This window comes from Hippocampus bargibanti, linkage group LG12 (assembly GCF_051943395.1).
Source record: "Hippocampus bargibanti isolate YZ-2025 linkage group LG12, ASM5194339v1, whole genome shotgun sequence".
Taxonomy (NCBI): domain Eukaryota; kingdom Metazoa; phylum Chordata; class Actinopteri; order Syngnathiformes; family Syngnathidae; genus Hippocampus; species Hippocampus bargibanti.
Genome location: NC_142745.1, coordinates 9423758 through 9447500, shown reverse-complemented (window position 1 = coordinate 9447500; position 23743 = coordinate 9423758). Strand labels below are relative to the sequence as shown.

General features: G+C 38.1%; 3 protein-coding genes across 4 annotated transcripts in view; 2 read left to right on the top strand and 1 right to left on the bottom strand.

The window, feature by feature from the left end:
* The window catches only part of patz1 (POZ/BTB and AT hook containing zinc finger 1), a 15494-nt gene extending 14399 nt beyond the window's left edge, over positions 1-1095 (top strand). For both annotated transcript variants that reach the window (XM_089009644.1, XM_089009646.1), the window contains one exon: positions 1-1095. This exon is cut by the window's left edge and continues 1379 nt beyond it. The gene's annotated coding sequence lies outside the window, so the exon portion shown is untranslated.
* Positions 1096-3039: 1944 nt separating this feature from the next.
* Positions 3040-13580, bottom strand: slc2a11a (solute carrier family 2 member 11a). Its single transcript, XM_089010694.1, has 12 exons — positions 13557-13580; positions 13098-13196; positions 12336-12496; positions 10998-11122; positions 10781-10910; positions 10493-10641; positions 9419-9606; positions 7862-7972; positions 7609-7710; positions 6728-6803; positions 6008-6135; positions 3040-5303 (listed from the first exon to the last, which is right to left on the bottom strand). The coding sequence occupies exons 1-12, from the start codon at positions 13578-13580 to the stop codon at positions 5091-5093; spliced, it is 1506 nt and encodes a 501-aa protein (XP_088866820.1). The 3' UTR covers positions 3040-5090.
* Positions 13581-15000: 1420 nt separating this feature from the next.
* On the top strand, positions 15001-22969 carry tgfa (transforming growth factor, alpha). The gene is made up of 7 exons (XM_089009270.1): positions 15001-15221; positions 16206-16331; positions 18241-18435; positions 19829-19943; positions 21382-21531; positions 21619-21728; positions 22915-22969. The coding sequence occupies exons 1-7, from the start codon at positions 15182-15184 to the stop codon at positions 22920-22922; spliced, it is 744 nt and encodes a 247-aa protein (XP_088865396.1). The 5' UTR covers positions 15001-15181; the 3' UTR covers positions 22923-22969.
* The last annotated feature ends 774 nt before the right edge of the window (positions 22970-23743 follow it).

Sequence of the window (23743 nt, the reverse complement as noted above, 5' to 3'; positions counted from 1 at the left end):
ATCATGCGAGTGTTAGTACGTGCATGTTCAATAAAGGTTTGTGATCGGGCAGGAATCCGGACCAATCCCAAACGAGTCAGCTCGAAAATCTTCTTCTGCGTCTTTGCATATGAAACATTCCTCTGAAATTTCAAAGTGAGAGATTTCTGCTGTATCGTCCGACGGGAGCTTTTTTGGGAGAAACATGACAGGAAGGTTGAACAATTTCCTCATACGACAAAAAGTTTCCAGTCAGATTTCGGATTTCTCTTCGTCTGCATCGACCAATGTGTTTGTTTCATCAAGTGAAGTGTGAGGTTTTTTTTTGTTTGTTTTGATTAGAGAGTGACTGTGTTTTCTATATTATTTATGATTTATCTAGTGAATTGTAACAAGTGTATATACCATCCATATGCACATTCTATAAATATATATATAGATATAAATATCCAACCAATGAGGTTTGTTACTGGTGGACCTGTACATAAGCAGATTTGTTTTGATTTTTTTGTTTTTCCCCTTTGTGCTCGAAGTTTGTTAAATTATGTTGCGTTACATTTTTGGCTGAGTGTCAATCAACTACGCGTGATATCAATGGCTGCCGCGCGGCGCTTTTTAGTTGTTATTTTGTTGTGATCCGTTCTGCCAAGAAAAGGCGTGTGTTGTTATTGGAAAGACAAAGTAGATTTGCTTCACTCACATTGGTACGACATTGTAAAAGATTTTTTTCTTTCGTCCCAAAACGTTTTGGCTTTCTTTGTTCAGTCTGTTGCAAAGTGCCTTCCACATACTGATTGTGCACAGCAGTGGATTTAAAAGGTTGTCTTTCGGTGAATTGTACCGTGACTTGCATTTTTTTTTTTTTTTTTTAACTAAACACAGAAAATGTACAGTATCAAGGTGGTATTCCTATATCAACATAAGAAACAAAATACACATTAAAAAAAAAAAGCTTTTCAAACGTGCGCTACGTGTTTTGTTAGAACGTCTTTGGACATATTTCAGTATAAGCAGCATACTTTTTTACTATATAAATCTTTGTTTTTGTACTCTGTTATTGAGTCTCTCTTGTTGGCAGAGAGACGAGGATCCAATAAATTTCAATGGAAAAGCCTTTGACAGCCACACTGTTATTTCTTTCTTCATCTTTAATCTCACAGGGGACCGTTATAATGCCGAGCTGTTTTGACTGATTGATTATGAGACATTTACCATATTTTCCAGTGTACAAGGCGCACTGGAGTATAAGGCGCACAACCAATGAATGATAAAAGTTTTTCAAATATAATATCTAAACATACAAAAGATTTACAAATATAAGGCACACCACATTATAAGGTGCTGCAGTAGAGGCTGGGGTTACGCACTACTTATTCTACAGGTGAAAATGCAGCTGCTGACAAGAAGACCTGTTGTGGCTCAATATTACTTCACATATATGTCACATTATTTTATTATTATTTTCACATGTCATGTTATTTATTTTTTTTTGTTCTTTTGACTTCAAGACGGCGCCGCGAGAGTGGCTGCCTTTCCAGCAGATCATGTATTTTGTTTTTCTATTTTCATTCCTTTCATCACTTTGCTGCTGTGAAATGTAAATTTCTCCACTGCGAGACTAATAAAGGCAAATCCAATCCAATATAAGGCACACCTGCGTATTAGGCACAGGGCCATCTTTTGAAGAAAATCAAGTCTTTTGGGTGCGCCTTATACATCGGAAAATATGGGTCTTTTTCAGTCCCATGATAGCAAAGGTACTCCACTCGATAACAAACCACGTCTGCACTCAAAGAAAGTGGGCGTGGAAAACTAGTCCACCAGCCACCGTGGCGCCGTTCGACCGTGTGGTTTGGTGTTCATCTGCCAAAAACTAGTTCGTCAGTCAAGACTATATGCTCGAGAATTTAATGTTTGTGAGGCGAAATGTTTGTGAGCTAAAGCGTTCGTAAGCCGCTAAATCACTGTAGTTTGTCTACAATAATAATTATTTCCTTAATTACAATACAATAGCACATTTATTATACATGAAATAATGTATGTTTTGTGTAGTTTTAAGGCTTATTTAGTAGAAAATTATGTTTTATGGAGACCTGAGAACGGATTATCCTCATTTTAATGGTTTCTTAAGGGAAATAAATGTTTCGCAAACGAACTTTTTGCCTTACACTTTCTTGGAACCAATTAAGTTCGTACGCCTAGGTATCCTTTTTTCTTTCAAAGGAAACCATAGCATGTTTAGATACAATCATTTCATTGGATAGAATTTAAAGAGGTAAAATTTGTCCATCATGATTACTTGATTGCAACTTAGTTAAGGTAGGGAAGTAGAGTTCCGTCATGAAGGCCCAAAAAAGAATTTCACACCTTTCAATGCTGTATTATTATTATTATTACCGGTAGTCGTTCATCATATAGGATAGTAAGAATATATATATCCCTGTAAGTACTGTATTGTTATATTATTTGTCTAAAATGATTGAATGTTAGTTCACTGACACTATACAGCGTTAGCACTGTATCTCAAATTTTTGTTTGCAAGTTAAAGCTAAAAAAAAAATTGGACAAACAGCTTGTATCTCAAGGCATTTCTCTGTACAGTGCAATGCATACTACACACACAAAAATATAGTTCTAGTTATAGTTCTAAGCATCGGTATTTCTTTTATTATTTTTTTATGCAGACAAAAGTTCCAAATTGATGTTATGAACAATAAAAATCTCGGAATATTCCCGATAGTAATTTGAAAATAGACCCTTTATGCAAAATTACAAATGTATTTACAAAGACAGTTATGATTCAAAAACATTTTTTCCAACCTACCTTGTTTGATGCCTCTTCCGTGATTTTCGTGATGCTGAGCACCGACTGGGCAGCATTGTAAAATATAAGCATGATAAAGCCCAGAGTTACACATCAATAGGCTCGAGTTGTCCATTAATGTCATAAGTGCCACATCTTTTTTTTGTGTGTGTGTGTTATGACATAAAGTGTTGAAGCAACCACTCCGGTTGAAACCTGGTTTGTCACAACAATGCACAAAGTTCCTCCTGCATTATAGTTGAACATTGGGTTAATCCACAGGGCAAGTCTACTCATCACAAAATAGACCGTAGTCATCCAAATTTGAATTTGAACTTGATAAAAAAAAACATGTCTGAGCACTCCCTTGTGAAGGTAATGCGAGAATAAATCTAGAAAAGAGTTCCAAGGATAAAATGATAAGCAAAAATAAATAAATAAACAATAACTTGCAGGTCAACTCATCATGGATGACGAGGCTGCAGTTGAGTGTGGATACAAACCAGGGGTGGTCAAACTTTTGATTTTTAAATCAAAGACGTTTTTTTTGTTCGCTATAATAACACTGCAGCTGACACCCAAACAAATGTGAATTATTGACCACCACTAGGTGACAGTATCGCTTTGCAAACAGCTCCACTTGTCTTAGAATACCAAGAAGATTAAAATCAGGTCGTTTGTATCCGTGTGAAACTTGAGAAAGCGTCTACTACGAAAAACATCCTGGAAGGATAAGATACACGCTGTAAAGAGTTAGACTTAAAACAAACATACTGCAGAAACAGAAGGGTGATTGTTATTTATACATTTTGACAAATAAGAGGCAGGAGGAATTCAGTGACTTTTGGGGTGTCAGGTACTGGGAAAAATACTTTAGTTTCACCATTAACTCATTCGCTGCCATTCCCAAATGTATTCAGGAATTGAAAATATGAGGTAGAGTGCCTTTCTCGAATTTGTTAGGGTTTTTTTTCATGCTTGGGTGCAAAAAAAAAAAAAAAGCTGGCCATGGCCTCTGGCATTTTTTTTTGTTTTCCACAAGGGGCAGCATTTCCCCTTTTCCCTGTTCGTGCTTTGTTTTAGCTACAGCTGTTATTAAAGCACTATACAGTGTCAACCAATGTGGACAGCTGCCCTCATTTAAAGCTCAATTAACTCCAGACCCATATAATTTAAGAATTAACTCGTTTTTTTTCTTATGAAAGAAGAGAGTCTAAGGTTTCTAACCTTGTATTAAATGTTTATGTAGTCCGAAAACTCAATATTCTGTGGGTCCTGGAATTCAAGTGACAGTGAGAAAAACTCTGGCACTGGAGTGGACACATTTTTGCACATCTGGCAGTGAATGAGTTAATGTGACCTATATCCCATTTAGTTTCTGTGTAATGTATACTTTCTGTTATTTAATTAATAAATTCAAAACACATCTGTTAACATTGAAAATAATATGTCCGAATAGATGTTGTGTTTCAGTGGCATACACATGCAAGGATAACACAATATATATTTCATTGGCTTTTGCTTAAAACACAAAGGATAACACATGATGAGATGAATAAACATAGTTTAAAATGTGTATAAACCACAGGCTCATGATCTTCGGTCATTACTGGAATGAATGGTGTGCGGACATTTGTAGTGTAATTGTGGATGGTGCAGAAAGTTTGAATCGCGTGCCCTGGGAAATCCTCGCAATTTCATTGAATTGATATGTGGAACTGTCGCGGCTTGGAATTGAAGCGGATTTACGTGAGACCATTTCTTTTCGTCAATGGATGCTACCGCTTTGTGTTTGCTTTCAACATTTAGCTTGTAGCAGATGTGCGTATTTCACCATGATCCACTGGTGAAAAGGACACTTTGATGATCTCCTGTGTCATCTAGAACTGCTTCATACAACAAAGAGGGTGCAGAAAGTGCTTAAGATTGTCTGTGTCTTTTTTGTTGTGTCACATTATTTGTTATTTAGTTTCTTTGTTGTTGTTGGACTTCAAAATGGCGCCGCGAGAGTGGCGGCCTTACAGCTGCTCCCGTGTTTTGTTTTTCTACTTCTTCCTTTCATGTTCCTTTCATAACTTTGTTGCTGTGAAATGTAAATTTCTCTATTGCGAGAATAATAAAGGCTAATCCACACAACCATCAAATATCATTGAGAGGTCTCACTTGTACATTTACAGACACACACAAAAATAGTTATTCTTGCTGGAGAGTTAGCTGAATATTTGTGGCATTTGAATCAAAGTGCAAATACGTGAAAATACAAAAAAAATTCTATTCGACCATGGTTGGGTGCGGTGACAGCAGGCTTCTACAAGGCAGTGGATGTGCACACTTGACCCGGCTGATACTGAATCTGACCGTTGTGCGCTCCCTCTTTGTTTTTAAAGTTGAGTTTGTGGAATTCGGCGGTGATGGCTGACAACGACTTGCCCTTGGTTTCCGGCAGGACCAAGGCGACGTACAGCGCAGAGAGCAGACAAACTGTCGCGAAAGGCACGAAGCAATACTGCCGCATCGCACGCTATAAAAAGACAATATACAGTCTAAACATTACAAGAAAATATATAATCATTACGGCCATTGGGTGATTTGAAAAAGAATCACTAATAAACTTATTTAAGAAATAAAATAAATCAAAATATATAGCTTCAACATTGCAATTAAAATGATAATGGCAAAATAAAGTAAAATACCGTATTTTCCGGTGTATAAGGCGCACCCAAAAGCCTTGATTTTCTTCAAAAGATGGCCCTGCGCCTTATATGTGAAGTCATATTGAGCCACAACAGGTCTCGCAACTACTGTCAGCAGCCACGAATCCATTTCCCAGCCTCTCCTGTAGCACCTTATATTGTGGTGTGCCTTATATTTCGGAAACTTTTGTATATTTATGTATCATACTTGAAAACCCTTTTTTATTCATTGAAGGTACGCCTTATAATGTATATGGAAAACATTTGAAAATACACCATTCATTGGGGGTGCGCTTTATACACCAGAAAATACAATAGACTGAAAGTATTGCAAAATTCAAGATTTCAAAACACGTTAAATCACCACCAATTCCAATATTTTAAAGCTAAAAGTGATACGTTTTATAGCTTTTTTCCATTTATCTTAAGATAAATGGAAGAAAAAAATGCAGCCTTTTACAATGCATGCCACTATTACAGGTCTGGTCATGCTCCCTTGATGGACAATACATGACGAGAAACATGCACCTACCACTAAAAATGGAAAGATCATTCCCACGATGAAGAGGTTAAGCCACATCATCGAGCCGGCGATCATGTAGGCCGCCGGTCGAGCAGTTTGATTGAAAATCTCCGTGGGCAGTACACCAGTCACACCAGCTATAAGTGCACATCCATTTGTGTTTACAAGATATTATACAATAATTATACATTAACTCATTTACTGCCATTCACAAATTTGTTTGTGTTTTGTTTTTTTCATGTTTGGGTGCCGATAAAGCGCTGGCCATGGCCTCTGGCGATGTTAAAACCCCTATATAAACCAATATCCATGTATTGCATTATATTTTGGACAGCCACCCTCATTTCAAGCTTATATATCTCCAGAACCATTTAATTTAGGAATTAACTTTTTTTCTCATGAAAGAAAAGAGTCTTGGGTTTCTAATGCTGTATTGAACGTTTATGTAGTCCTAAAATTCAATATCCTGTGGGACCTGGAATTCAAGTGACAATGACGAAAACCCTGGCACTGGAGTGGACACATTTTTGCACTTTGTCTGGCAGTGAATGAGTTAATACATAACAATAACAAAAACAGGCATCTCCTGTTCATTGTTGTACCTCACAAACTCCTCCTAATAATGATCCAAGGTTCAAAAATAGCACATCAAATATGAACGATATCTGAGTAGCTGACTGGAGAAATTTAAGCCCTTAACATTTCATGTTTAGTGTCATTTGGACTGACCTGGTCCCATGCCGAAGCTGAGGATGTAGGTGAAGATACAGGCCATGCTCAGGTAAGACATCCACGGTATTAAATGCTGTTGCACAATCACAGTGTGAACGGTCCAAGTTTTGTGATTTAAAAAAAAAAAAAAAAAAAAAAAAAAAAAAATCACAAAACCATGTTATTAATTTCATTATTAACCCCACACCACCATAGCTAGAGTGAGGCATGGTGATGGCACATGGTCATTTTTTAATCCTTAGCTTTAACTGGAGCCTTTTTCAAAGTGGATGGATGGAATTATAAAAACTTTCAAATACCAATTCGGTATTAGTGTAACAACGTGAAAAAAAATCAGGGAAAGCTTGCTAGAACAACTGAACTTTATTTTGGGTTAATCAGTGCGACTATACATTTAGCATAGGTTTAATGCACCGATCATGAAATTTCATATACAGTATTTTGTTAGTTCTGAACACAACGCCCTGTCTGCAAAAAGGTCTCGCTAAAGGTGGGAATTTTCACAGGGGTTGCTGGAGCCTGTCCTAGCCATCCTTGAGCAGTAGGCGGGGGACACTGAACTGGTTACCAACCAATTGCAGGGCATACACAGACGAACAACCATTCACGCTCACAATTAGACTTAGGGACAATTTTGGCTGTTCAATCAGTCCACCGTGCATGTTTTTGGAATGTGGGAGGAAACCGGACTACCCGGAGAAAACCCACAGTGGCACAGGGAGAACATGTCAACTACACACAGGAAGGTCAGATCGAACCCTGCTCAAAGACGACCGGTGTGATGGATGGATGGATTTTGTATTATTCTTTTTTTTGTACTGTATTCACGTCACATCGACACAGCTAACCCTCCCTATAAGCCATTTCAATGGAAGTACCTCAAAAGACAAAGCAATGGTGAAGACAACAGCCCAGACAGTCATAAGGATAAAACCTCCCATCAGCATGAACCGTCGACCTTTCCGCTCAATCAGCAGGTTCTGAAATCATATCAGGAGTACAATTCCCTCTCTCCCGCTGCTAATATACACAACTTTTCTCAGTGGCTAACTACAAGCACAACAGTGAGGAGAATTCCATATTGTGTAACTTTAGCCAATCTTATGCGGTGATGTTATGTGAGCGACTTACGCACATGATGCAGGCTGTGAATTCACACGTGCCCGTGCCGATTGTGACATACTGGATTTGGTCAGTCGATATGCCAGCCTCTTTAAACACGTAAGATGCATAAAAGTAGATCTGGAAGGCAGATAAGAACATTTGGAAGCGAATGACATCATCAGATGCAAACGTGTGCCTAATTAAGACACTTATATACAATACTTCTATATATATATATATATATATATATATATATATATATATATATATATATATATATATATATATATATATATATATATATATATATATATATATATATATATATATATATATACTGTACTATAAAAACACCCACATGCAAATAAATAGTGTCACTCTGAAATTTGAACAAATGGTTCCTGCCATTCAAAGTTGATTACATAATGGAGTTAATACTCTCGTCTATAAATCCATCAAGCATGCAAGGAATTTAAACTCACCAGCCATAACTTAAAAGACAACCGACATCTCCGGACAAGCTGTGTCCATAATTTGTAAAACGGCTTCAAATGACTTCTACTGAGCGTATTTTACAAAGATTCCACCGCAAATAGCTATATTTTACGTTTTAAGACTCGCGCTGAATAGTCAGGAAGTCTTGTTTTTGAGTTGGTGACGAGTCCGTACGTGACGTCACTAAAGGAACGCCCTAGACCGTAAAAAAGACGCATTGTAGCGGTCCTTCCATCACATCAATGTATTTTGCTGTACTTGTTGGTCTGAAAACCTCGTGTTGCACCCAAAAGCCGCCAGAAGGCCAGAAGAGGGAGTCCAAGCACCATATAAGGAATTTATCAGCCTGTGTAAACGGAGGTGGCCACAGGAGGTCGCCATTTTGTGCCTCTTTTTTTGGGTGAGAGATTTTCCCCCAATGTTGCCTCAAAATGTCACAAATAAATTATTTAATCGATTGCAAACATGCATGCTTTCCTCTTCAGAACTATCGGAATCATATTCATAACTGGATGTGTAACAAGAAAGCATATTCTCCGAATCTGAAGCCATTGTTTGGATTCTCTAGCAATGCAAGACGTCTTGGCGTGACGTCACGAACTGGGGGCGGGACTTTCTGAAAATGCCCAATTCGCAGCTCAATTTTTTGCAGATTTTGGACACTTCAAGTCATTTTTATTGGTGTTTTGCATTTGAATAAAAATATATTGCATGTTTTGGGTATTTTAGATGCTATAAAACGTTTTTCTGATGTCAGTTAAAAAATAAAAAGTGACATCGGTTGTCCTTTAAGCTACATCTGGATAATCTTATAAGATCCAACACTAGTGCAGTATCAGAGTACCGTATTTTCCGCTGTATAAGGTGCACCAGAGTATAAGGCGCACCCCAAATGAATGTATCTTTATGCATCTTTACAAGCATTCATTTTTAATTTGGAAATGCAAAACCCACCAGCGGATCTTCTCAAATTACCAATCAACCTGATATATCGCTTGTACAGATACTGTGGCCGCAACATCTGATCCAGCGTGTTGGTGTAAGCGACACCGCAATGCAATTTGTACAGTACATTCGGAAACGTCATACCGAGTCGTTGCCACACAACTGCATGGCGCTGCTGATGACCATGACGGAGATAAGCTGCCAGCGCACCGAGCGGTCGCGGAAAAGCTCCCAAGGCCGCCTGGGTCTCATGCCTCTAGTTTCGGCTTGTTCCTGCAGGATTTCAGCCAGTTCGCTGCTCTGCACCTCACAACCACGTAGCTGCCGTAGAGCTGAGAAAAAGCAAGAACATCGAATTGCCCATTTAGATTTGGTCATGGGCAATGTGGACCAGATGTCAATTTAAAGTTACACAGGAAAGTCCAGTAATTCTCTATAAATCCACAAACTAAATAACATTAAAATATTTGAATCGTTCTCTCATTGTCTTCAATTCAGCAAACAAATATATTCCTAAAAAAAACTTAATTAGATTCCAAGAGCCTTTATTTGTCTCACGGTGGAGAAATTTACATTTCACAGCAGCTGTAAAGGCAGCCACTCTAGCGGCGCCATCTTGAAGTAAAAAGCTAAATAACAAATAATGTGACACGACACAAAAAAAACAAACAGTCTTCAATCTTTCGCACTTGCTGCACCCAATTGGTTGCATGAAGCAGTTCTAGATAAAAGAGAAGATAAAAGCCTACTTTTCACCAGTGGATCAGATACGTCATGATGAAATGTGCACGTTTGCTACAAACTAAGTTTTAAACGCAAACACAAAGCTGTAGCTTCCATTGACAAAAAGAGACTGTCGCACATATCCTGTCCCACGTAAATCCGCTTCAATTCCAAGCCAAGCGGAATTATTTTGGCATTCCACTCATCATGTTTCCGACTTGATCATGGTTTTACTCCCTGGTGCTTTCTACTATCTTTATCACTGCTTTATTTCCTGTATATGATAGCTGTCCATGTTAGGCGCGTTGTTACAGCTTCAGCTGTTGTTAAAGTGCAATATAAATCAATATGTATTGTATTGTATTGCATTGTATTGTATTGTATTGTATTGTATTGTGTTGTATTGTATCGTGTTGTATTTTGAGGACTGGCTTTTTTTTAACCTTATGTCACTTTGGCTAGAGTCTACAATGCTATTTTTATGAGCGTACTCACCACTGATGCAGGCCTCCTTGTCCCCCCTGTCAATGAGTAAATATCTGGGGCTTTCCGGAAACCAGGGAAGGGTCAGGAGCTGAATCAAGCCGGGAATGGCGTTACTGGCAAGAAGATACTGCCAGCATGACTCACTGCCCAAAATCTCTCTATAAATTGAAGATACAAAGTATGTATCTTGACAAGATTCATGATGTGCTTCTATTTTGACTACAAATATCACATTTTCATTGCGCTGCTTTTATCATTATTATTGTGAGTATGATTATTACTGTTCAATATCCTCACCTAAGTCCCACCACTTGTCCTAAAACGACTCCGAAGGATGTAAAAACCGCACAGGACAAAGACACAGCCCCCCTAAGATGTTTCGGTGCACTTTCTCCAAAATACATAGGTTGCACGTTCATGCTGATTCCTGCAAAAGAGACGAGAAGCCTTTGAGGTGATTGTAATTTTCGTCATTGGAAGTGAGTTGACACGAAAAAAAAAAAAACAAACAAACCTGCGTTTATTCCGATAAGGACTCTTGACAGGATAATCATTTCAACTGACGCGGCGGCTCGACTTGTCAAAGCCAAGAGGGCACCGCTTAGGAGGAAAATGTTGTTGAGCAGCAGACATTTTTTCCTTGCAAACAAAAAAGATAAAGAAAAATATATTCAATTAGAAGATACAGATACAACAAAAATCAATATAAATATTGCTATCCAATAAGAAAAAAAGAAAGTAAAAACAATGAATAGAGGGGCAAAGGAAACATTCCCCAGTAATTTGATTCCTACAAATTATTCATTTGCTTACCTGACGATTCCATTAATCAATGAATTCCTCTTGCATCACTAATCTCTTTATTTATCGTGAAGGAAATTAAAACTAGACAGCGACACCCCAAAAAAAACAACAACTACATCTTATGTTCCTAAAATTTAAAAGAAACTAGAATTATAGAACAATTATCCTTTAGACCAGACGTCCACATGCCCACTTTTGTTTTGCACATAACAAGGTACAGTAATTGCGCTTGCTAGCGAAACTGTTCATTGGTTTTATTGGCTATCTCGCTGGCTGACATTCTAGGTAGCTATCTGTTAGCTATCTGGGTGGCTGGCTAGCTAGCTAGCTGGCTATCTATTTGTAATCGAGCTAGCTGATTATCTAGCTAGCTATCTGTTAGCTATCTATAAGCTAGCTCGCTCGCTTTCTATCTATTTGGGCTACTTCCGGGTTGAGTGAACGCTGGCGTGTGTGGCTGCCGTTGCTCACCCACAGAAAAACCTATCCTGTAAAGTGACCTTGAGAGTTTTGAAAGGCGCTTATAAACGAAATTCATTATTATCATTATCATTATCATTATCATTATCATTATCATTATCATTATCATTATCATTATCATTATCATTATCATTATTATTATTATTATTACAAATGACTGATGACGACATAAAAATGTGTGGATTGGTTCTGATTTTTGTGGCCAGTCTACCACAAAGTGTCGTCTAACTCTAGACATGGGTGGATTTCTTTTTAATATTTACAATGTCACTAAAATATCATAATAATATAACAATAACATTATTATATTTTATAATATATACTTGTGTATTTATATATTTTATTGTAACAATTTAATTAAGAATTGTTGTATTTAATATTTGTTTATGTATAGTAAATAATAACATTAATATGGATATGTGCAAATGGACATCTGCGCCATTGTGGGAGTGAACATTTAACTTGCTTCCTGGCCATTATAAGCATGTACATTTTTTTTAAATGCCATCAGTCTGCCGGAACCGAAACCTGCCGTGCCACGTTAGTTTCTGTGTTCCATGGTGGTTACCTCCCGAAGCGAATGGACATGGGCCCCGCGATGATAGCCCCCACAAGGCCGCCTAATGAGAAGATGGAGACGATGATGGTCCATACCAGAGTCACCTGGTAGTTCTCCAGCTGGATGGCCCAGCGCTCCACAAAAGTCTCGTTAATGAATGTCTGTATGAACTGCCAGAAGAAGATGCCACGTTTCATGACACATTTTTGACTCCAAAGACACCACGAGGTGACTAAAGCTAACACTTATTAACCGTTTGAGCTGTTTTACTTCCACAAACAAAGCCTTTGATAAAGCAAGAGTATAATTAAACTATCACCAATGAATTAAAACTGATTCAAATTTGTGCATGCTACAGTTGGAGCTCAAGATGTGATTGATCAAAAAGTGTATACTAGTATATTGTCCTAAACGACTCCTGCATTTTATTCTTTTATGTATTTCTTTTCTTAGAATTGCATTTCAAATCAGAAGTCACGGAATATAGTGACACCTTCACATCTAAAATGTTGTTTGATTTATGTTGTTAATACATTTGGTTAAAAAAGAAAACTTTCTCGACACATGTAAGCAAATGATTGACTGAAAAAAAAAACATCTGACTGATCCATTTGAGTGACACCGTCACAGTCAATGAGTACCTCCATTGAATGGTATGTTTGTTTTGGTCCTTGTCGTTTTCTAGACATTGAATTACATCATCACAGGTACCCAAAATTAGCTCTCATTATGATGCAGTGCAAACCACAACTACTATACTAATAAACTCACAGTAGTGGGTGCATTCATGATGGCCAGGTTGTATCCATATTGAAGAGTTCCTCCAATGGCTGCAGAAGCAATCATCAGCACCAGTGTCAAAGAACTGCTCTACAAAACACAAACACATTTTTTCCGGGTATTTGTGGCTAAGCTCAAGCACACGTTTGCACTTTAGCTCAAGTTAGTGGTATGAATGTAACAGATTGATTATATACTTTCCGATAATTGATTTAGTCCGTTAAAATGTTCTTGAGGCGTTTAGCTTCTTTATAAAAAAGTAAGCACAGAAACTGCAATACTGCATTCATATGATGACGTGAACATTCAGGCTTGTAAGGCTGGAAATTAGTTGATTTTCTTTTTTAAAAGGCAAACCGAGTCATCGTTTAATATGAATATGTACAATTCATGTAGTAACAAAAAAATGATCTTTTACATTCTAAAATGGATGATTGACTTTTGATCTACCTTTTGCTGCTCCTCGTTCGACATCGTGGTCTAGTCAAGGTGGTCGAAGATTCGTCGGTTGAATTCCTGCAGGTCCAACTTGGAGCATCAAGTATACCCGCGAGGGTTTTTCTTCTTTCGACAGTGATGTCATCATCGGGGTTCTTAACTCGTGAGCTGATCTCTTCGTAGTAGTATTTGTATTTTTTTTTGTGTGTGTGCTACACCTATAACTTTGAATGTATCTCTGCATTTTTTTAATTGGTTCTTATGGTATATGCTAATTTCATGAAATTGTAAACTTTTGGTTGATTATCTAAATTATCTAACTAATATCTAAATATTATCTAAATTGTGAAAATACCTACCTTTGGGTCAACTATCATATACAGTACAGTAAATGCAAATGTTGTTCCTTGAACAGGAATAATTCCTGAATGTTTGGTGTTGCAGTGGCCACTCAGTGACATTGTGCAGATGCAAACTACGCATTAGAGACAGAGTCCAATACATGTATTTAAGCTGAGGACCTCTTGTCTTGACTGTAAGGGAGATGCTAAGGACAACGACACGACACGTAAAATTATATTAATTTAATGTTGTGATTTTTCTTTCCATAAGGGTATCGCTGGTATTTGTTTCTTTCAGAAGGTTTCATTTGTTCCATTATCGTTTACACATTCATGGAAATATAAATGACTAAATGAGAGGTAGGCTATAAAATACGATGACTTCAAGTTTATTTATATGTGTACTCTACACACTTATACTGTATTTCATACACCATCATGTGTGCAAAAGTGAGGTTTTAACATAGAAATCCCGCAGGTGTCGCCGTTTGACCTCTTTGCCTCTGCACTTGAGGGCTGATATAATTCCAAACGCATTTGTAAATCGATGAACGTCAAATATCCTGAAAGTGACATTTAGGAGCAATTTCCAAAGTTAGCTGAAATTGACTTCAAATACAGTTTTATCGTTTTTGTGTTTCTCCTCAATTATTTTGTTCAACGTCACTTTTGCTACGAAAAAACAATGGGAAAATGATTTATACTCTGCACAGCTCTGTTACTGCACACACCAGCTACCCAAAAACTAAGCCACTATTCTAAATAAAAAATACTAAATAAGAATGATGATAATGATTATGATAATGATGATAAAAAAAGATAATCGTTATTAATATCATTGCCATTGTTATTATTCAATTCCAGTGGTTGATTATTTAGTCCGTTGTAACTAAAGAACAAATGTATTAAATTAAATATATACGTACAGTGTATGTACACGAACAATACTCAGAAGGCGTGATTTACATTCACTGGTCAATAAACACAAAGGTGACGTTGAAGCAGTTGACCAATGAGATGTCACTATCTTAATATCCTTGCCTCTGATTGGCCAGCCTCTGAGGGGCTTCCACTTGTTTCCTCAATTAAACGCAGTTAGGTGCCAAGGTCCCGCACAAGAAAAGTTCAAGACTGTCGTCGAAAAACTTTCTGGCATGATTGATATATTTACTGAAGCGTGTGTCATTGTGCACGTCATCAGCGAGTTTAAATGTTGATTTGTGGAAGCCAAAGTGCGCCTTTTAAGCACACATTTTGCTCAAACTGGACGATAAATTACATTAGTTGTCAGTCACCATGACTCGGATATTGTGGGATGCGATTTTGCTCATCAGTGGTGAGTGTGCAATTTTGCTCATTAAATTGCTTTATTACATTTTGAGTGAAAAATGTTTTAAACACAGCGAACGTGTCAATTAACGATGTAAAGTTACTTAAAAATTAAATGGATGTAATTGAAAACATTACTGTGACATTTTTTAACTACCAGTATTCAGACCTGAATGGTTTGATTTGAACAGGCACAGGAGATACTTTTGCCACAACATTAATAACATTTCAAATGTGAGATCATATATATATATAAGAGCTAGATAACCAACCAATGTTTTACTAACATCATGATAATTTGGAGAATATTAATATAACAATGTTGTTTTCTATTGTGATTGCCAAACTTCAATTTATTCATTGGTAATATAATTCTCGTGGATAAATAAAATATCTGTAACAAAATTATGAGAAACAGCACCCATATTCTCACCATAACAGTTAAAAAATACCTGAAGTGAGTTTGGTTTTCCATGCAAGGACAGTTTTAAATGTAGCTTTCGCTGGTGCTCGTTAAATTGTTCATATACACAATTTAAGACAAAAAAGGCAAGAAAAGGAATCATAAAAAAATACTTTTCTAAATGTTCATCTGGGGTCAGATTGATGTTTCCGTGCGGTGGTTTAGCTGAGGTAGCGTGTGAGACACTGGTGTATTTTTAGTGCTTCATCCTTTTAGTGGATGCTTGACCCCATTTGTTGTATAGATGGGCTCATGCTCTTCCTTCCAAATATCAAAATAAAGTATCATATTATACTGAAGACCAGATCAGATGATCATAGAAGTCTGCTTACCGAGCCTCAGGTTATTTGGCAGAAAAAAATGGAAATGCCTCACCTGTTTTCCGAAGCTTTTGTATGTTTGTTTGTTGTAGTTGAGGATACACACACAAAGTCTCAATGTGATACAGTGAGATCTTATATACATATATAAAAAGTCTGTAATACTAAATTACATGTGAGTTTGTGTGTGGATGTTCTTTCCCCAAAGGTTCACTGTTTACAATAGGAGCAGGACAAAGCACCTTGCCAACCCTTGAAGGCAACTTTGCCATCAAATCTAAGGCTACTCTCACCACCTCAGGAAGTGGCCACACAGCCGACTCCACGACTGCGAGTAAGTCACAAGATGGAGAGCTCATTATCAATTTGGGGCCAAATGTTGTGAGTGGTTTACTCACAGTAAATATCAAAAAGTATGTAATCCACTGAGCCCAAGATAATTTCATTAGCTGCTAGAAAGACACACAATGTCAGGAAAGGCTTGCTAGAACAGCTGAACTGTATTTGGTGTTAATCAGAGTTGCTTTAAGTGGTGGCAGATGTGTGGTGATTCCTTTTTAACATACATTTTCATGTACCGGTAATTGTTCTTTTCTGATCACAACGACATCTACAATTATGAGAGGGGGTGGAGACTTGTGCAACCACATTATCTATGTCTTTTTATTTCTCCTCCCGGGAATTTTATTGTCAATTGACTGATCCGATTTATAGTTTTCATTGATGGCAGGAAAAGTTGATCACAAAATATCACTCAAACCTGGTCTTTGAATAAGAGTGTACATGTTTTATATTTAAACAAATGATATCAATTAAAAATTTGTTTTTAAAGAATGAGGTGGAAATTATTATTATTTTAAAATGATTTATCTCATCATTTTATTTTTTTTAATAGAATTGAATTTTTTTGTTAGTGTTATTTGCTGCATATTTCCCCATTGAGGCACAATTAAAGGCTTTCAGATTCTGATTTGCCATCAATCGTGAATTCTAAAAAGAGTAAAATGTGAACATATTTTTTAATGCCAGAAAATATGGCGTGGTAAAGAAAAAAAAGAAAGTGCTGGGACATTTTTAATTTTTTTTCTTTTTTCTGTCATACAGAATTTAAAAGATGAATTTTAGTTATTATTCTGATTTCTCGACCCCTTGAATAAAACAATGAGAGAATTTCAAAATTAATATGCATCTTTCCCAATTCAATTCAACAGATGAAAGGAAATGTTCTGGCAATACCCCAACAATGATAAAAAAAATCCCCCTACAATTTTAGGGTAGTTTCCAAACTCACCCCATTGCACATGATTGATTTTCACTATTGACATTTCTCTTACAGACGCAATTGCACTTCCACAACCTGTTTAACTTTGTGTGCGACATTTCGTGTTTTCACAACAACAAAAAATACCCATAATAGCGATCATGATTTTCTTTTAGAAGAAAAAAAATGTTGTGAGTGAACTCATAAGAGCTTCTGTTGAATAACAAGAAAAAAAATCCCAATAAATGTGTGTATTGTGGTTAGAATTTACAATGGATTGGATTAGATTTACCTTTATTAGTCTTGCAGGGGAGACATTTAAATTTCACAGCAGCAAATTATGAAAGGAAGAGGAAAGGAAGGAAAGAAAGAAGTAGAAAACAAAACACAGGAGCTGCTGGAAAGGCAACCACTCTCGCGGCGCCATCTTGAAGTCAAAGAAAAGCGAGAAAAGCGATAAAGAAAGCGAGAGTGGCTGCCTTTCCAGCAGCTCATGTATTTCATTTTTCTACTTTCATTCCTTTCATCACTTTGCTGCTGTGAAATGTAAATTTCTCCACTGTGAGACTAATAAAGGCATATCCAATCCAAAAGAACAAATAAATTAGATGACAAATAATATGACAACAAAAAGACACATAGTCATTTATTCTTAAGCACTTTCTGTACCCTCTTTGTTGCGTGAAGCAGTTCTAGATGAAAGTGGAGAGGATCAAAGTGTCCTTTTCACCAGTTGATCAGGAACGTTATGGTGGAATGTGCGTGTATAGTATAAGCTAACTGTTGAAAGCAAACACGACGCTGTAGCATCCATTGACAAAAAGAGAATGTCTCACATGTCGTGTATCATGTAAATCCGCTTCAATTCCAAACCGCGGCAGTCTACAATAATCAGTCTACTCAGAATCCTAAGAAGACAAAGACACTAAACGCCTTCTTTCTAGATGATTTTTCAATCCTTTTCCCTCCTCTGCATCAATAGGGTCAAGTTTGGGTCAAGGGTCGTTTGGAAAAAAGCTCAGTCGGTCAGACGTACCCATCTCTATCTCTACCAAGCCAGCGTTGGCCTTATACACCACAGCAAGCAGCTCTGGAGTGTCTAGTAGCGTCAGTACAACAGCCTCGACTATTGCGGTGACGACTACCACGAGGACCTCTAACATCCCTCCGGTAAAAAGTAAGTCTCATAATCGTCATTGCAGTTGAGATATCTGGTCCCTACCAGCGGATATTCAAAAATATGCACACCCATGTTTAAATTTGGGGTTTTGAAAGTTTTAGCATCATTTATATTGGTCTCTTATTTTCTATCACAAAATCCAGGCATTTGAAAAGTGTGTGTAGACCCCCCCCCCCCGACCCCCCACCCCTATTCCCGCTCCACCCTCACTGTGGGTAGACAATGTGTCACATGCTGATAGTTAATTGATCCTCTTAGCCTTCTGGTGCAACAGCAATTATGGGGCATTAATATGAGCTGCTTTTTCGACACAAAAGCTGCTGCAAGATGATCCGGGTAGCACATCGCTTACCCCAGAGGCTCGATTGGATCCCATCCCAGTGTTCCTCATCTTACTTTGTGAAAAACGGGACGGAAGACGAGAGGGGTGGGGAAGCCGATGGTTCCCAGACAACAGAAGGCTTTCACAGAGCCCGATAGCAGAAGACAATGCATGTAGGCTGCGCTCCAAACTACATTTAGCGTCAGAATGGAATGGAAGTATGCTAGAAAAACCTAACCAGAGGCCTTAAAATGACACTGCTGCATCTGTTGGGCTGCTCGCAGAACACTGACTTCACTCTGAGTCAGTGATGTTGGAATGTATCTGACTGTATGGCTAACGAGTAAAAAAAAAAACAACTTTTAGTGCTTGCTACGGCGTTCACGTAGTCGCATTATTTAGATCAGGGGTGTCAAAGTCATTTTTTGCCGCGGGCCACATTGTAGTTATGGTTTCCTCTCGAGGGCCGTTATGAATTTGGGGAACCCATAAGAATGTTTAAATCCCTTTAAATATTACATATAGAGCACACAGCAAATTAATGAATAACTCGTTTTCAAATCTGAAGTCAAGAATAATGACTTTTATTGTGGTTGACATCCAAAAATATGAAATTTTGGCTCAAATTTTAGCAATCATCATGGAATTTAACAAGTTTGATTTGCTTTCGCGGGCCGAAAAAAATGATGTGGTGGGCCGGATTTGGCCCGCGGGCCTTGACTTTGACACCTGTGATTCAGATGAAAAGCTCTCCACACCTCTTATACATTTTTTGGGGGTCAATTGTGATTTATGGCCACACTAATTGTTCCTCCCAGGTAGTGCGAAGCAAATCCCCACGGAACTGGGGACAAAAGGCTTCGTTCTGTCCCACAATGGGTGTAAGATTTGGAACAGGGAGTACAATTCTTCATGCCGCAGCCTCCTCGGGCTTATTTGGCTATTTTTACATCCATGATAGACACTGACTGTTGTCTGTCAAAGCAAAATGATTGAATTTGCATCTCACTCGTATCACAGATACATCGTGTATGTGTGTTGTGTGTGTGTTGTTTAATCACCTCTCAGAGTTTGTGGCGGCGGCTGTTCGCTCTCATTTCGATGACTGTCCAGACTCTCACCGTCACTTCTGTTTTCACGGAACATGTCGCTTCCTGATATTGGAGGAGACACCTGCATGCATGTAAGTCTGATGCACACACACACACAAAATCACTTTTCAGTGATCCAAAAATCACTTCCTTCTTCTTTTAAAGGCGACAACATCATTATGAATAGAGATGCATGATTTTATATAGAACTGGAGTTGAATAGATGAACGTAAGTGTTCATCAAAAAAAAAAAAATCATTGGCACCGCCCTACCCACTCTCGAGGACTTGCACACTGCAAGAATCCAAACTAGGGCGCGGAAAATCTTACTGGAACCTCCGCACCCTGCCCACCACCTTTTCCAGCTACTCCCCTCAGGCAGGCGCTACCGATCCATGCGCACCAAATCCAGCAGACATTTAAACAGCTTCTTCCCCCAAGCCATTAACTCTTTGAACTCTTTCAACAGTAGCCAAAATGGAACTGTATAGTGCCACTTAGCAGTTTTTTTGACAACGATACTAGTGCAGCGTGTTCTACTGGAAACAAATTCCTTGTGTGTCCTACATACTTGGCAATAAAGATAATTCTGATTCTGATTCTGATTCTGATCAATCAATAGTACTGTTGAATGATGACGGACATGTAGACTAATGCACTGATATCCTGAACAGGGAACAGCAATAAAAAAGGGGGAAAAGGACAGATTACCGGTACATCGAGATGTAAATTACCCACTTTTCAAGCGAGGAAAAGTATTTACAAACATGTTTTTAAACTGATTCATTGCCATTCACAAATTTATTCGGGAATTGAAAATATGACACAGAGAGCCATTCCCGAATTTGTTCGGGTTTAGTTTTTTTTCAGTTTGGGTGCTGATAAAGCGCTGGCCTTGGCCTCTGGCATTGTTTTTTTACCTTCCACGAGGGGGCAGCATTTCCCTTTTTTCCATGTTAGCGCTTTGTTCCCGCTTCAGCTGTTATTAAAGAACTATATAACCCAATACGTATGTATTGCAATGTATTTTGGACAGCCGCCCTCATTTCAAGATTATATAACTCCAGATCCATATAATTTAGGGATTAACTCTGTTTTTCTGTTGAAAAGGAGAGTAAGATTTCTAATTCTATATTGAATGTTTATGTAGTCCTAAAACACAATATTCTCTGGTTCCTGGAATAATTCGAGTGACAATAACAAAAACCCTGGCACCGCAGTGGACACATTTTTGCACATCGTTTGGGAGTGAATGAGTTAATAATACATTTGAATAAAAAAGACAACTTTCTCTACACTTGTAAGCTAATGATTGACTATGAAAAAAATATCTGACTGAGTCATTTGAGTTGAGAAATTATTATGTTCTGGAAGAACTTTCAGAACTAGAAAGTTTGTAAGTAGGGACGCGTTTTCCATGTAAATGCCCTTATCCATCCAACGTCCCCCAACCCCTGCAAAAAAATTAACATAAGCATACATGAGATATGAAGAAATCATTGCAATTTGTTCTTCTCTTGATGTTTGCAGATGCCATCCCGGCTTTGTCGGGATGAGATGCGAGCATGCAGACCTGCTGGCCGTCGTGGCCACCAACCACCGTCCGCAGACCGTTGCCACTGTGCTGGTGTTGTGTGTGATTGGCTGCGTTCTGATCATTGTGGTGTGCACGCTATTAAAGTAAGCAATGTGCAAGTAAGCTAATGTATTTTATTTAAAAAAAAAGGGTTTTCTGACTGCTCTCATTTTCTCTACTTCCCATTGCAGTTGTTGGTGGAGACAGGAATGCCGGAAGAGGAGACACGCTCATCACTTCATCCCAGAAAAACCAGTTTACTCACAGAAGCACCGAGCACCATTCTATCCTCCTGAGAGCGGTATGAAATGTTATATATATTTTTGTTTTGTTGTATTTAATCTTCGCTGACTGTTTACATTGTCAGGTAAGAGACCGTAGAGCTATTTTTTCTCGCTAGTAAATGTTTCATGTGGCCAAAGACAAAAACACAGTCCTCTGTTTGAATTGGAATAAGAGAAGCTAGCAGTTGTGGCCCGTGCATGAGTTAATACTAATAATAAAATAGTAAAATAATATTAGTATTAAAGTCAAGGTGCTATTGGTGCCAAATTTGTTATTCACAAAAGTCAATTCTGTGTTTAACATGTGCTGCATTGCATTAAATATAAAAGTCCCCAAAATAAGTCAAAACTGTACATTTTTAGCACCGTATTTTCCAGTGTATAAGGCACACCGGAGTATAAGGCGCATCCCCAATGAATGGTGTATTTTCAAACTTGTTCCATATATAAGGGGTACCTGACTATAAGGCACACCTTCAATGTATGAAAAAGGTTTTCTTCACAAATATAAGGCAGACCATGTTATAAGGCGCTACAGTAGAGGCTGGGATTACGCACTACTTCTACAGGGGGAAATGGAGTTGTTGGCTGCTAACAGTAGTTGCGAGACCTGTTTTGGCTCTATATAACTTCACATATAAGGCGCAACTGAGTAGAAGGCGCAGGGTCCTCTTTTCAAGAAAATTAAAGGACAACCGACAATCATTTTGTCGTTTCCTAACTGACATCAGAAAAATGTTTCATAGCATCTAAAATACCCAAAACACACAGGCTGACACGGATCAACACAACGTTTTCAGACCAAACAAAGTACCCAAAATGCATTGTGTGTACCCAAAATGTATGCAGTGTGTTGCTTTCTCGGTCAGGGGCGTTCCAGATGTGATGTAACGTCAGGCATCGTCACCAACTCAAAAACAAGACTTCCGGAATATTTAGCGCGAGTCTTAAAACGTAAAATATAGCTATATGCCGTGGAATCTTTGTAAAATACGCTCAGTCGAAGTCATTTGAAGTGATATTACAAATTATGGACACAACTTGTCCGGAGGCGTCGGTTGTCCTTTAAGGCTTTTGGGTGCGCCGTATACACCGGAAAATACGGTACTTAGAATTTGGGGGGCTCTATACTGTATATATAAATGATCCTTATCGGATTTTATGTCAAATGTGTAAAATGGGACCGATCTGTTTGCCTTGCAGTGGTGTAAGAAGACAGCAAAGCGGATCTTCATCCGGGTGCTTTCCCCCCCCCCCCCCCCCCAACTGTCCGATTTTAAGATTGCCTCCAAAGAGGTAAAAGCGGAAGGAGCCATCATGAGGCAAGGACTCAAATGAGTTAAGGTAGGACATTCCTTCACGTGGCTTTTCCATTGACTTTCTGCAATGCAGCAATACGGCAAATCCCCCCTTTGATCCTGCCGTGGAAATAAACACTCTTGAGAGTTATGAGGGACAGAGAGGCTGCCAAACTCTGGATACCGTTTCTTCACTAGAAGTCATCTAACGAGGACATGAATCATCTCCTGCTTGGATTCTGGGGAAAGAAAAAAAAGATGCCTTTGAGGCTACAGGACCATCCAAATTCATTGACTTCAACCTCCCAATTCCTATTTATATCTTTTTATTACCTTGATGCACTTTTCAGAACTCCAAGCACAAATGATGCTGACGCTTTAAACGTACATTTTTTTAGTGTCATTTATTTTTTTTTAAAGGAGGAGACACATTTCACTTGACTAAATGGCGAATTGATGGACAGAATGGATGAAGACCATCGGATGGCTGTCAGGCATAGAATGCATTTTTTCTGATGGGAGTTGTGTCGGTTAGATTTGGGATCGCGGAAATGAACTGGAATATGTCCTTTCCTCACAAGTTTCACATTGAAAAGTTTGAGGAAAAAAAATCCAAAACATACCACTTAGAAATACTCACAAGGTGGTTATCATTCCATGGTACTTTTAATTCAATGGCACTTTTTCTGTAATCTTGCAGATACATGTACTTCCTAAAATGTGCACTTTATTAT